This window comes from Sabethes cyaneus, chromosome 3, assembly GCF_943734655.1.
Source record: "Sabethes cyaneus chromosome 3, idSabCyanKW18_F2, whole genome shotgun sequence".
NCBI classification, from domain to species: domain Eukaryota; kingdom Metazoa; phylum Arthropoda; class Insecta; order Diptera; family Culicidae; genus Sabethes; species Sabethes cyaneus.
In genome coordinates, this window is record NC_071355.1 from 64,997,793 (window position 1) to 65,012,937 (window position 15,145).

The 15,145-nt window shown below is 40.8% G+C and overlaps 1 protein-coding gene across 5 annotated transcripts in view; it reads right to left on the reverse strand.

Annotated features, from left to right (window-relative positions):
* Window positions 1-515: 515 nt before the first annotated feature.
* LOC128742118 (interferon regulatory factor 2-binding protein-like B) overlaps window positions 516-15,145 on the reverse strand; it is a 53,659-nt gene continuing 39,029 nt past the window's right edge. For 4 of the 5 annotated variants that reach the window (XM_053838338.1, XM_053838337.1, XM_053838339.1 and 1 more), the window contains 3 exons: window positions 3,079-3,291; window positions 2,329-2,840; window positions 516-2,150 (listed from right to left, as the gene is read on the reverse strand). In XM_053838338.1, coding sequence (XP_053694313.1) covers window positions 2,007-2,150; window positions 2,329-2,840; window positions 3,079-3,291 — 869 coding nt within the window. In that variant the 3' untranslated portion in view covers window positions 516-2,006. The remainder of the gene's footprint in view (window positions 2,151-2,328; window positions 2,841-3,078; window positions 3,292-15,145) is intronic. The other variant, XM_053838341.1, reaches the window with a different exon arrangement.

Sequence of the window (15,145 nt, forward strand, 5' to 3'; positions counted from 1 at the left end):
TATAGTGAAACTAGATTATCCAAGCCATAAAAATGTTTTTGGGTTGGGTAAAGTACCTTCGATTCGCTCTCAATTAAACGCGACGCGACACACGTGGGCGACAGCTCGTTGGTAATAATCCAGACTTTAGTACAAAGGAAAGCTGTGCAGGGACTTAAGGTTAACTCCCGACAAAAGTCACTTAACACTTAAAATAGCTGGTTCTAGTAAGATTCACAGCCATGACCATTGGCTTGTCGAAGCAGAATCAGTAAACTTGCGGCTACACGCCCCCTCCCAGAAATAAAGAAATATGATACGGATCTAATCCATCCGAGTTAAGTAAATTGAGAAACTTGAATATGAATTGAACAACCTAAACAACTCAAATTTTGACAATCACAGCTTTGCAGTGAACATAAAGTATTGTACGAATGTAAGCAACACTGAACAAAAGTTAGAAGGAGAATGTAAGTTTGTGAAAATTTTAACCTAGATAAAACAAAACAATAAACAAACAAAAGGTTATACGGGCAATAATTTTGCTCTGTATTTATGAATCGGTTCATCTCTGTAACATTATTCTTTTCCTCCATTTAAAATTGTTAAATTAAAAACAAAAAAAAGGTGTTTTTTCTTCTTTTTCTTCCCTATGCTCTAGAAGAACCTCTTGGCTATTTACAGGTATCATAGTTAAAAGCTAGCAACTAATCATAAATATATAGGCTTATAGGCTGTTTAGGGTTATGAATAGAGATAATAGCAATAAAAATTAAATAAGTCAACTCTTAAAATAGAGTTATTTGATTTGTTTCACATTTCGCTTCTTTTTTTTACAAAAACATGGTTCTTATGCTTGACTGCTTCTTCCTATGCAAATATGTTTACACTGTAGAATACATCTAAACTGGCTACTGTATAGCAACTGCTTCATAAGTGGCTATTTTATTGTTTTTTTATTGTTGTATAATCAATTATACGTGCCTTTTCTCCACGTTAAAATATAAAAATCTTAACTAATTAAAAATCTGTATAAAAAAACAAACATATTTTTGCAAGGGATATTTCAACTTCTACACAGTAGTATGCACGTGTACTTTTCTCGATTATCCACAATATTATTTGCTTCTACTGTTTTTTTTTACTGTCTTACCCAACTTACGTTTATCACTAAGAATTCTGTGTGTTTTCTGTTACGACTAAGTTATTTGTGCATATCGATATTTGCACTGTTTTGCAAAAAAGAAAACATACAAAAGATTAGTGTGTATGTGTATGTGTGTGTGTGTGTTTGTTTGTATTTTAAATCCCGTCCCATTCGATCACCGATGGGTTGCCCGAGATATGCCAAAAATTTCCGTCGGTCTTCTGTCTGCGCAAAAGACAAAAATTAAACGCCCCGTTTATCCTACCGTGGAAGGAAAAGGAGCAATCCTCAACTAATGCTATTTTGATTATGTACAACAATTGTGTTCGCTCTACGGCATGGTGTTTCCTCTCCAAAAAAAAAGTTTCTTATGAAGATTACAACACCACGTTCGACTTATGGATTACCAATAGTTTGTCAAAATCATCCCTAAGAACGTACCTCTGACGAGATTCTCTCGCTGCTTTCTAATTTGTATTAGCACTATGGCCTTTCAATCGAGTACGCTGCGTGTTCCGATGCTGCTGAATTCCCAACCACCCGACAACGCAGGCTGCTGGGCAGTATCATTTAGGCTATGGCCGGCTACTGCCAGCTGCCAGGAGGCCGATGCTAGCGGCTGGTGTATCCGCGGATGCGATTGCTGTTGTGACAATATGTACTGCTGATCAACGCCACCATCACGCCGAGTTGCTAAATCCGGCGGATAGTAGCTGCTGCTGTTGTGTCTGCTATCTCTAACATCGTCGTTGTTACTGCTGCTGCTGCTGCTGCTGCCGTTGCCATTGTGATGGTGGTGGTGTTGGTGGCTGCTGCTGTTGTAGTGGTACAAATATCGGTAGGAGGACGACGTCAGCTCGTCACCGTCGCTACCATAGCTCTACGTTTCGCGCTCCTTTTTCACCTTCGTTAGCTCCTCGCCAAGAATGGTCGCGATCTCACCCTGCATAAACGCCCACGGTATCGTCGAGTTGGCCAACGGACACTTTTCGCCGCTCGGGCAGTACACTTCGGCACCGGAGCCCTGCAACAAAGGGAGAAGAACATATTGGGTTGGGGTTGAGCGAAGATCAAAATTAAAAATGCTTGAACAATTTCGGGAATACAGTTTTTACTTGACATTAGAAATCTTTTGAACAAGAAAGCATTAAGGTTCTTGCAAAGCGTTCGTATACTGGGGTTTGACAGAAAGGAAAACCTACCTGACGTTTGATGCTCTCGCGGCTACAGGGGAAGCAGAATTTGTGATGACCCACTGAAGGACACTGGACGAAGTGGGTATCTTCCAACCGTTCCTGGCAGATTGTACATTTGAGCGTAGGATTTGGTGCTGGAGCCGGTGCGGGTCCTCCGGTGCCGTTGTTCGGCTGTGGACCGGTAATGCCCGGCGGAGCTCCTGGTCCTGGAGGACCGGATGCCCCGGGAGTGCCAGGTGGGCCACCGGGCCCGGGAGCCATACCTGCCACGGCATCTGGAGGAGGTTGAGGACCCGACTGTGATTGGGGTGGCTGTTGTGGTCCACCGATGGCTGGTCCACCTAACGGACCCAGTGTGACCGGTGTTGTGCTACCGTTGCCACCGTTGGATCCACTTCCGTTGGGGGTGGATGCACCGCCAGGCACTCCGGGCTGGTTCGATTGTTGTGTTTCGCTTGATGTTACCGTCGTACTAGAAACGTGCCGAGAACCGGAGGAACGGCGACCACTGGAGGATCCTGAAAGCGAGATAGCAAGGCTATTAGCACCATAATCAAAAATGGAATAAGAGGACAAAGGAGGAAAATGGAAAGAAATGAAGAGTGAAAGCAATTTGTCCACAACAAGAAAAAGAAAAAAAAACACGAGGAGTTTGTTTTGATGCGTGATTGCTGTAAATTGCTGACAAACTAACAAGAACGGTGTGCATTTTTGCATAGTCTTTTCCTCTGCATTGGCTTGGCTGAAAACACCTACCGGAGCTGTTCGGCGAATGCTGGGAACCCCGCGAAGCCGTACGCGGCGGTGGCGGTCCCGGTGGGCTGGGACCGTTTCGTGGGCTGCCCGGTGGAAGGGTTTCCGTGATCGACATTAGATTTGCCATCGGACTTTGCAGGGGTGCTACCGATGGGGTCGGCGGCGTCGAGTCGCCCATCGAAACCGGTGGGATCGGTATCACGGTCGGGTACACTGTAATTAGAACCGGCGATAAAGAAAGAAAACGTGATTGCGATATCCTTATCGTGCGTTGGCATCGGTTGGCATGTGGAGGCGGAAAAATGCTCGTGCAAAAAGACGCCAGTTGTCAGATTTTTTTTTATAAATATCTATGTACACAATCTAATTGTCAATGTGGATACTCTTTGATACCGATAGTTGTTATTTATTTGCTCCCCGCATATGGAACAAGTTTGCATTAGAAAATTACAATTACACTAAATTGTGCTGGTTCATATCGATGTTTGAAGTAGGTATACTGATATTACCTACGCTGACTTATCAATCACAACATAGTTTCGTATCTTATTTGCCTTTGGACGAATAGTAAATGCAATGTTTAAAGGCGTTTGTTAGCTTAACGTATTTACTAATGGCTAATATAGTCTTATCTACTTTTTTTTGTATCCTATAATAGGTTTTCTAGAATTTGTCAAGCACACAAATTTGGTTCTATAGAAAAACATTGATTTCTGATAGCCGCCGCACTGTGTCATGCGAGCGAATCCGTTTCTTATCAGTCACTGTGCACCTTTAGCACGCTGATAAACGCGATTCCTTGAACGATCGTCTTCACTAGGAACAGTGCTCGCCGCAGATAAGCGGAACACTGATATGAAGAAAAAAAAAACAAATTCAAAGCATATTTTTTTCGTTGTGCCGGCGCTGATAAGCAGTAACGAAAAATGTTGATATAGTAAACAGAACACTGTATATATGTGTATGGTACAATCGAAGTCTTTATCGCCCCCTTATCGTTATCGCTGTTACAGAGCATCGCAGTGTATAATTCATCCTTCAAAACAGCCACTCGCGCGGTCACTCGAGCGCAGCTGAAACGATTCGGAGGGCGGCGTAATGCTAGCCAGAATGTCGGCGCACGATGCACTGGCGTAGTGCCCGAATGTGAACGTGGCGTGGCGTTATGCGTTATTCAAATTACGTTACATTACAACCTTTGGACTGCTAGTAGCACTGATAACAGTTTGCGCGTGTTTCGTCGAATGCACGGAGGGTAAAGTTTGTCAGATTTGCTTCCTTTGTTTTGTTTGTCGTTAGATTTTTCATCAATGCAGTTTTAATACCAAACCGTCATTAACGATTATAAGTTTAGCTGAAGTGAACCACTTTATTCGCCGCGAGGTACTGACCTGGTAGTCTCGAACTCACTGCCGCCGCTAAATCTGTCTACCACAAGTTGGGATTTTATATAACAGTTCTTTAGTTGCACAGGATTATCGTCAAGAGGTGCCCAGGGTCTCACAAATCTTTCGACGATACGAGCTAGAAATGAGGTGACAACACGGGGAAGAAATCGTCATCAACCGGAATGCCGCATGGTCCAGATCTGGCGATATTTGCATCTTTCAGCAGTATATTTTTTTTAAATCTCATCTGTTGGCAATTTTGCTGCATTCTAATACGGCTAGTTTTTTTCTTTCTTGACAGTGCGGATCAACCGCTCCCATGCTCCTCCCTTATGTGGCGAAAGAGATATTTTATCGTCGTCTCGTTGTTATGAACAGCGAGAGTGACGCCAGTCTCGCAGCTACATCAGAAGCCTGTACTCTTGAACATAAGATTGAAAGTCGTTTGATTTGCAAGTTGAGGTAAACTAAATCGCCAGCTTGTCATGATCGAGCTGTTGAATTGCTGTCTGCAATTCCTTACTGATAGGTTGAAAGTTGGCACCAACATAGTCCTCCTAACCGTAATATTTTGGATCGCTACAGCACAAGAATCGGTAGTCAGTGTATAGGCGATCTGCATATGGATGAAGCTAGTTAGTGGAGGCATGCTGCAGCGAAAACTCTCCATTGCTTCTCGAAATGGTGATCCATCGAAACCGGTATTGGATCAAAGTAATTCATCCACACAAGAGGTATGAAAGGATGGCTGAACGTTGGCAATTGTGACTGAGAAAGCTCAGCCATCATAGGTGGTCGTTGTTATGGTTGAGATTTCTGGCGACATTGGAAATCTATTACAAATACTTTAGGAGGTTACTTTCAGTTCAGGTGCTACAGTAATTCATTCAATCATCGAATGCTTTCCGTAGCCGAACCATTCATGAGCGTCGGTAAGGATCAATTGTTAGTTGTTCGTCCTTCTTATTCAAGAAAGTCAGCTCTCATCCAAGAAAACATCTCGGAAAAACGGATAATCTTCGTTCGTGGTTCTTTCTATAATTTACAAACGCGACTAATGGGTATTTACGGTAAAAATTTGGTTGACTTTCTTTTTATCATGCATTTGAAAAAGCTGAACACCCCTCACTTTGTGGATGTGTGCGTGCAGATACCTCTTTTTTTGACATTTCCTCTCGTTATCTAATGACGCGAAGTAAGCGGAGCAACGCATCAAAATTTTGCTCACGTTACCGAAACCAACGTCATAAAGTGTCCAAAAGACATTCGAACAACCTTTCCATCCTAGATGTTGCAAATAAGCTGAGAGTTCGAGTTAAATCAAGTTAAAAAGGTGAAAACCCTGAACTTATAAAAAGGCAATAACTCTAAATCGCGACGATAAACAAAACTATCCGGCTAGAACACAATCCCGGAAGCTGTACGTGACGATGCTGACCACGTTCGATTGCCTATGGACGACGAAACCAACATCAAATCAGACTTCAAACAAATTTTGGCAGGAATTTTATATGGCAGCCGGAAGGGATAGGGTAAGCAGACATTTTCAAGCATATGAAACCATCAAAGTTCTCTATGAAATATCCAATGTAACAGGGTGTTGGTATAGGTGGCTTGACAGTGACTTTTTCCGTGCAACCGGGACAGTTAACTAGGAAATTTACGTGAACGAGTGTCTGAAAAAAAACGTCTGCTGTCTTTTCTGAAGTAACCCGATCATTCTGTTTTGACTGGGTTTGGTATTCTACTATTACTAATACTATTACTAATGAATTGGTAAATAAGGAAAAATATTTAAAACATTTTAAAAAAATTACAACACGGTTTTTTCCAATTTTGCTTTAGTTTGTTATTAAAATTTTGTGCAAAACTTTGCACCCATATTTTTCTTTTTCCCAAAATTTCTTGTATCATCATAAGAAAAGTTTCTGTTCTACGCCGCTTGGTTCGAAAGTTATGAACTTTTGAAATAAGTGATGTCCGAGAAAATCGTAGGAGTTTTCTGGAAATACAGGACACCTTAAACATTTTAAATATTGCTTTCATCAATTAGTCCATAAAATGTACCACTCGTATGCGAAATTTCACCGAATTCGGAGGTTTTTCTGAGTGCTCTGCTTGGACAACCAGCGCCAGAAAATTTTCCCTCCATGCTCCGTATAGGTACAGTGGACTCTCGGAAAAGTTAATCGATTGGGGAATGGGTCGATTAACTTTTCCGAAATATTAACTTTTCTGAGTAGTCCTAAGAGTCATCAAAAAAAGCGAAAAATATATTCTCGGATACAGGATACACATTTTTAGGAATCTGGAAGTTGTAATGTAAAGTAATATGTAGCAAGATCCTTATGAAATGATACTTAGTTCCTTTCAGTAAATTTAAAATAGTTTACTTTTGATTTTTCGTAGTCTACGACAACGTTTAACTCCGCCAGTGAGGGACCACGCTGATGAACTAGCACGTGTGACTCCATAAAAAGAGTGAACAAGTGATGGGGAAATTGGATCGGGACCCAAACTGTCTGTCACAAGCCAGGATAAAGGAGGAGTGTTGAGATTTGTCTTTCGGTGTGCAGCGCTGGATGGCTCCATGACAAACACGTGATGGATCCATCTAGATCTGCACCGAGTCTCTTCCGCGGCAAATCTTGTAAAAAAACGTTTGCTCCCAATGTAGCAAGCAACATTGGAGCATGCTGCATTCTGAGTAAATTGCGGAGGAGGACCCCAATCCTCGGTGTAACGCGACCCGTGCCTAAGGATGAATGCTTGGGGGGGTCTAATTAAGTCTCCCAAGGTCGAACGGAGCCTGCATGGTACCAGGGCACCCCGTGCAGTAATTTGCTCCCTCTGTTCTAAGCTGGTAACGGACAGCTGATTCTTTCTCCCAGCAAATTAAGACCATTGAGATGGAAACAAATAATAAAACTTTTAATATAAATATAAATAACAAATCAAGTGGGGGATCAGCACTCAGGAGGGACCCTGACATCGATAAGACCCAAGAGGAAACTGGCGATGCTGATATAATCAGTCAAATCCCAGGACCCAGTTGTGTCAACGGTGCAGGACTAAACCCAAAACAGCCCGGTCGTACCACAAATCGTATAAAATTACAAAGAAAAAATGTTAAATTTGTCCAGGTGAATCTTCACCATGCAAAGGGAGCAACTGCTGTACTTTGTAGAAGATTCACAGAAAGCAACCTGGATGTAGCACTGATCCAGGAGCCCTGGACCTATAAAGGTAGGATACAAGGAATTCCTACAAAGTCGTGTAAATTGATTTACGCCGAAGGTGAGCTCACGCCAAGAGCTGCCATTTTGGTAAGTGAAAACATAAAAAGTTTTCCAATTACAGAATTGATTACAAAAGATCTCACAGCAATAATGATGGAGGTTCCAACGACCCATGGCACGACTGAAATTTGCGTAGCATCTGCATATTTTCCAGGAGATTTGGGTGAAGTACCTCCACCAGAAGTGGTAAATTTGGTTTCTTACTGCAAGAAACAAAACAAAGCACTTGTAATTGGATGTGATGCAAACGCCCATCACACTGTTTGGGCCAGCACAGATACCAATAACAGAGGTGAACTCCTTTTAGACTATATATCATCAAATGATATAGATATATGCAATAAAGGGGAAGAGCCAACTTTTGTAAACGCAATAAGGCAAGAAGTACTTGACTTAACACTATGCAGTCCAACGATGACTGATAAAATAAAAAATTGGCACGTATCGGATGAAGAATCTTTGTCCGATCACAAGCAAATCATGTTTGATTACGAAGCTAATCAGCAACTTAAGGAAATTATAAGAGATCCCAGGAAAACAAACTGGGATCAGTATAATTTGAAACTGAAGGTTGGAGTCAAGAACTTGAAAGGCTGCTCAAGGACATGTAAAGAACTTGAGGACAACTCAAAACAACTTTCAAACCTGATCCAACAAGCTTATCACGAAAGCTGTCCTGCAAAGGAACGCTCTACGAATAGAGATGTACCTTGGTGGAACAAAACTTTGGAGAAATTTAGAAAGAAAACTCGGAAATTATTTAACCGGGCAAAAAGAACACAACAGTGGGAGGAGTATAAACAAACTCTCACTGCCTATAATAGGGAAATACGAAGATCAAAGAGGATTCACTGGAGGCACACATGTGAAAACATTGAAAATACTCCAGCAACTGCTAGATTGCAGAAAATCCTCGCTAAAGATCATTCTAATGGGTTAGGTACTTTGAAAAAAGAGGATGGCTCTTTTACTAACTCAACTAAGGAAACATTAGAGTTAATGATGAGAACACATTTTCCCTGTTCAATCATTAATACATGCGGAGACCAAAGTGCACCGGCATTGAGAACTGTAAATCTTGAAACCAGGACAGACATTCTCGAAATAGCGAGTGAAATGACTGGGTTAGATAGAAACAGGAATGATGCTTGTACTTTGGCCAAAAAAATTTTTACAAGAAGCAAGGTTGAATGGGCGATTGACACTTTTGAACCCTTCAAATCACCGGGTAGGGATGGAATTTTTCCTGTACTACTACAGAAGGGCAAGGCGTTTTTAACACCTATTCTAACAAACCTTTTTCAATCAAGCCTGATACTAGGTCATATACCAGCAGTATGGCGACAAGTACGGGTCACGTTCTTTCCGAAGGCTAATAAGAAGGATAAGACTTCACCAAAATCCTTCAGGCCGATAAGCTTATCGTCCGTTGTGTTAAAAACAATGGAAAAAATAATTGATGAGCATATAAAATCATCATATTTAGCCAAAGATCCTTTGAGCGAATATCAATTCGCATATCAAGAAGGCAAATCTTCAATAACAGCAGTACAAACTGTTGTAAAAAAACTAGAAAAGTCTTTTGAAGCGAAAGAAATTTCACTAGGTGCCTTCCTTGACATAGAAGGCGCATTTGATAATTCATCTCATAATTCAATGATTACGGCTATGACGAAACGTGGTTTCGATATATCCATTATCGACTGGATTAGCGAAATGTTATCAAAAAGGGAGATATCAGCAAGCCTTGGAAGCTCATCTATAAGCATTAGAGCAGTAAAAGGTTGCCCACAAGGAGGCGTAATATCACCTCTACTGTGGTCTTTAATAGTTGATGATCTTCTTCAAAAGTTGACGGCGCTAGGCTTTGAAATAATTGGCTTCGCAGATGATATAGTCATAATTGTTCGAGGAAAATTTGATTCTATTATCGCTGACCGAATGCAAATGGCTTTAAATTTGATTTCATCATGGTGTGATAGGCAGGGTCTCAGCATAAATGCCAATAAAACTACTATCATACCATTTACGAGAAGGAAAAAATTTACATTAAATAACATCAGATTGAAAGGAACACTTTTAAAACTTTCAGACACTGTTAAATATCTTGGAGTATTTCTTGACAGAAAACTCAATTGGAACACACATCTAGAGCAAGCAGTAAACAAAGCAACAAATGCTCTATGGATATGTAAAAGAACGTTTGGTAAGCAATGGGGACTGAAACCGAAGATGATCCATTGGATCTATTCGGCCATTGTCAGACCCAGGATTACCTATGCTTCGTTGGTCTGGTGGCCAAAAACGAAAGAGAAAACTACCCAAATAAAGCTGGAAAAACTTCAAAGGCTAGCCACTCTCTCAATAACAGGTGCAATGAGAAGTACACCTTCGAAGGCATTGGATGCTTTACTCTATATACTTCCATTGCATCAGTTTATACAATTAGAAGCTGAAAAAAGTGCTCTGAGGATCAAAAGATCAAAGAACCTTTTTGAAGGGGACTTAACAGGTCATCTCAGTATTCTAAAAACTATTAGTATAAATCCTCTTGTAACCAGTAATGAAGATTGGATGGAGAAAAAATACAACTTCAACCGAATATTTCGTGTATTTGAGCCTAGACGTGATTCCTGGGAAGATGGTGGTCCCGATATTCGTCCAGGCTCGACAGTTTTCTATACAGATGGTTCAAAAATGGACAATCAAGTGGGAGCAGGAGTCACTGGCCCAGGAATAGACATGTCAATTTCTATGGGCAGATGGCCAACTGTATTCCAAGCTGAAATACAAGCAATTCTAGAATGTACGACTGTGTGCTTGCGCAGGAACTATAAACATTCAAATATATGCATCATGTCCGACAGCCAAGCAGCTCTAAACGCTCTAAAGTCGGCGACATGCACATCAAAACTTGTCTGGGAATGTATTCAATCACTCCAAAAATTGTCTCGTCGTAACCAAGTCAACTTGTACTGGGTCCCAGGTCACTGTGGAATTGATGGAAATGAGAGAGCTGATGCACTAGCAAGACTCGGATCATCTCATCAATTTGTAGGACCTGAGCCCTTCTGTTGCTTATCTGCTTCTGCTTTAAAAATGGAGCTAAAAGCATGGGAATGTACGAAAGTGGAATCAAATTGGAATAACACTTTCAATGCTAGGCAGTCGAAACGTTTCATCTCTCCAAACGTTTCAATTACTCGCAAAATACTGGAGCTTTCGAAGAAAGATCTAAGCATTTATACTGGTCTTATAACAGGGCATTGTCCGAGCCGCTATCATCTGAAGCTAATGGGAAAACTTCATGATGATATATGTCGCTTCTGCGGCATAGAAAAAGAAGACTCGGAACACCTGTTATGCCGATGTCCGGCAATTCTCAATAAAAGATTAAGGTTCTTCGAAAGAGGGCTGTTAGAACCCTCTGATATTTGGAGAACAACTCCCAGCGCCGTAGTGCACTTCATCCGAAGTGCATCACCGGGCTGGACAAATGCTATTAGTCAAACAATGACAATCACTTCTGCTAGTGGTGCGTCATCTTGACAACATAGCTATAATAAAACGGGGAATATATCACAATAGATCAAACAAATGGTCGCAGTGATCAAAATACCCAACATGGAAAAAAAAAAACGACAACGTTTTGACAATGTTCGCGCTTATTTTTTGTTCCCTACCGTTCCTTCTTTTGCATTTAAAATTCAATCTGAGTTTGCGCTTTTCCAGTTTATTATCAAAAATCCTGAAGCAACTATGTACCCGTATTGAACTATTACTACAACTGTCCGGTACAAGAGTTTATTTTAATCCCAGCTATGATGATACTCTGTATAAAGCTGTGGAAAGGCGGTAATAATCCGAAAAATGAGAAATAAAGATATAACGAAAACACACGTGTGTGAATGAACGCTTTGCACAACCAATAAATTTAAACTCTCAGAAAAGTTAAGCCAAAAATTAACTTTTTAGAGCATTGCGTGAGAGCTAATATTCGCTTAACTTTTCAGAGAGTTAACTTTTCCGAGAGTCTACTGTATCTTTTATAGCAGATTTAGTAGACTGTACCAACCTTTCCCAAACGCCGCTCGATATGTGGAGCTCCAGGAGTAAAATTCTACTTTGTTGTAATGTTATTAGTGTTAGAAGTGGAAGCATCAAACCCGACTCTTCCAAGAGAAGAAGCACTATAAGTAGGAAAAGGAGTGTCAGGAACTCGAGCAGCTGTTTTATTTTCACAAGACACGGAAGTTCTATCAAAGACTCAACGAATCTCGCATGGAATTTGGGTTGCAACGGAGATGTGACACCCCGTCGATAAGCGAAGTTAAAGAAGCAATATAGCGGCTGAAGTATAACAAAACAGCAGAACAAAGATGGTACTGAAGTGGAACTTATCAAAATAGGCCCCGGGCAAGTTGGTCAGCTATTTGCATGAATTGATTGTTAAGATTTCAAATATGAAACTACTACCGGAGGAGTAGAAAGATGGGGTTATTTGACCTTTCTACAAGAAAAGGCGATAAGCTAGATTGTGTGTTAATGTCATGAATGCCGCCGATAAAGTGCAGTCCCAAGTCATTTTCCATCGACTGTCGCGTCTATTGACTATTATTCGTGAGAAGTTATCAAGCCGGCTCCATGGAGGGTCGGCCTACAACGGACCAAATCTTTACTTTGCAGTAGGTTCTCCAGAAGTGCTGCGAATGTCGAGTCCCCACGAATCACCTGTGAACCTGTAAATCACCTTTTAGTGTAAACCAAAAAAAAATCTGGAAAATTCTGAACGAAAACGGCTTTCCAGGGAAGCTTACTAGTCTTATCATGGCCAGGATGGATGGGATTCAAGTGCTGTGTGAGAATTTCGGTTTGACTGACGGACCCATTCGAACCTCGCAGGCAGCGTTACCAACCGGTTTTCACGAAAATGTGGAAATCGAGAATAAAAACGTCTGGAAAAATCTGGCTGCCATTTGGTCTAATGGAAGACAACGTTTGAAAAACGTCTTTTTTGTCTGATTAGGCATCAGAAAGGCTGGAAAATCCAGACAAATCTGGAAGGTTGGCAACGCTGCTCGCAGGGGACTTCGTCAAGGAGAGTCTTTCCTGCCTGCTATTCAACATTGTGCTTAAAGGGGTTGTAAAATAAATGGTACATCCCTTGCCATCTATGGGGCACGGCTAAAAAAGGACCTGCAAGAACTCGAAATTTTCGAACGGCGAGTGCTAAAAACCAGCTTTGGTGGCGTGCAAGATAACGGTGTATGGAGACGAAAAATGAACCATGAACTTGTGCGTCTTTACGGCGAACGCAGTACTCAAAAAGTGGTCAAAGCTGGATGATTACGTTGGGTAGGACATGTTGCTAGAATGCCGGACTTCGACTATCCTGCAAAAATGATTTTTGCATCGAATCCGGAAGAAACACGATGAAGAGAGGCACAGCGTGCGAGGTTGCAAGACTAGATGAAGGGAGATCTGGTGGGCATTGGGTGCCCGTAGAGCTGGAGACCAGTTGCCATGGATCGAGTTAAATGGAGGAATTACGTTAAAAATGTTACGGAAAGTGCTTAGGCAATGTACTCACAGAATGCGTAAGTGCCATTGTCACTAAATATCTCTAAATCACTAAATCGATTGCAAGAAATGCAGGATAACTTTAATAAACTGTAGACATCCTCGAAATGAGCGGCTCGAACTGTGAGACACGTAAAAAGAGCTAATCATCTCTTCGGGTGGCATACACCAACTTTCGTCCAAACTAATCTAAGCTCAAGTAAGTAAGTAAACGGACGGTAAACGGATTTTCAGGCTCGCTGGGCTAACCTTGCAGATCTTAAACATTTAGCACTTCACTAATAGGTAACTGACGTATGCTTGAAATCGCGAAACGTTATCGAAGTTCATTGACAGTGGTTCAATCAATGTTTGCATGGTGTTAACTGCGATAATAGTCCTCTAGCAGAAGGTTCGCAACTCAGTGTTTCGGTAGGAATTTCTGGATATCGGGCGTCGTAAGTGACGTACTCCGTAGCAACTATATAGCTTCGTTGTCTCAACATTCATCCGACCCTTCATTGACATTAACTACTGCAACTCGCTTTTTCGAGGGACCGAGGGATTCAAGATGCGTAGTTGGATTTCCCAAGTAACAATTCTAAAGCCACTTGGTTTTGCTTAAATTTTATAAAGGTTTTATGGCGGTATTAATCATTACCTCTGGTTTAATTGTGGTACTGCGCAATACCGAAAGGATACGAGTCCAAACACACTTTTAGCTAGCTAGAAAACCATAATAAAACTGTTAATAAAGCAAATTTATTGTGGTTGCTTATATTACCACGTTAAGACTTGTTGGTCTGGCGCACCAATCAAAATTTATCTTATCGCGGTTGCTTGTCAAACCGCAATAAATCTGTTAGTTTTATAGAGCTATAGTTTTATAGAAAAAGACAAAATTTTATTTTTTTAGCAATCTTTTCTTCTAAGCTGTGTTTTATTTACGACACTCAAAAGTTATAAAAGCCTTTGCCAAGCTACTACCAACACAACAACAAAAAAAGTTTGTTACAATACGTTGCGTAGTTTCCGAGAAAAAGGTACATAAAGTTTGAAAATCGTGGTTTTCCAGGAGCGGCGTTTTATTCCGCTGAAGTTGTTCCACGCCGCACTGGAATGCTTATGTGTATGATCGTTTTTCGGCCACTTCCCGTGGTTGGATCATTACAAAATTAGTATCAAAATAAGCCGAAAAGACTGCAGAATCAAAATCTGAAATAAAAAACAATAATTTTTTCAAAATTTTTAGTTGTTTATGGCGCCCTAAAACAACCAGTTTTCGAAAATTGCAAAATTTTAGGGGCGTGTTGATTTTATCCACCTATCATATCAATATTCACGATGAAATTAAGTGCGCACATACTGCAAACCAACGAAATTGCTTAAAATTTATGAAATACAGTAATGTTCCGATTTTGTCAGCTCCCGATTTTGTCTACCTCCGATTTTATCAGCTTTTTATCCCGATTTTGTCAGCCTATAAATTTTGTTTAACTTTTGTGTTTTTAAACATGATTTATAAAACTTTTCAGCCTGCTCGAAACTATTTTGATTCTCTGGGAAGAGTTTCTGAATAAAATGATGCCTTATTGCGAGTAATTCGGGGTCAATGTTCCGATTTTGTCAGCTCCCGATTTTGTCTACCTCCGATTTTATCAGCTTTTTATCCCGATTTTGTCAGCCTATAAATTTTGTTTAACTTTTGTGTTTTTAAACATGATTTATAAAACTTTTCAGCCTGCTCGAAACTATTTTGATTCTCTGGGAAGAGTTTCTGAATAAAATGATGCCTTATTGCGAGTAATTCGGGGTCAGAAA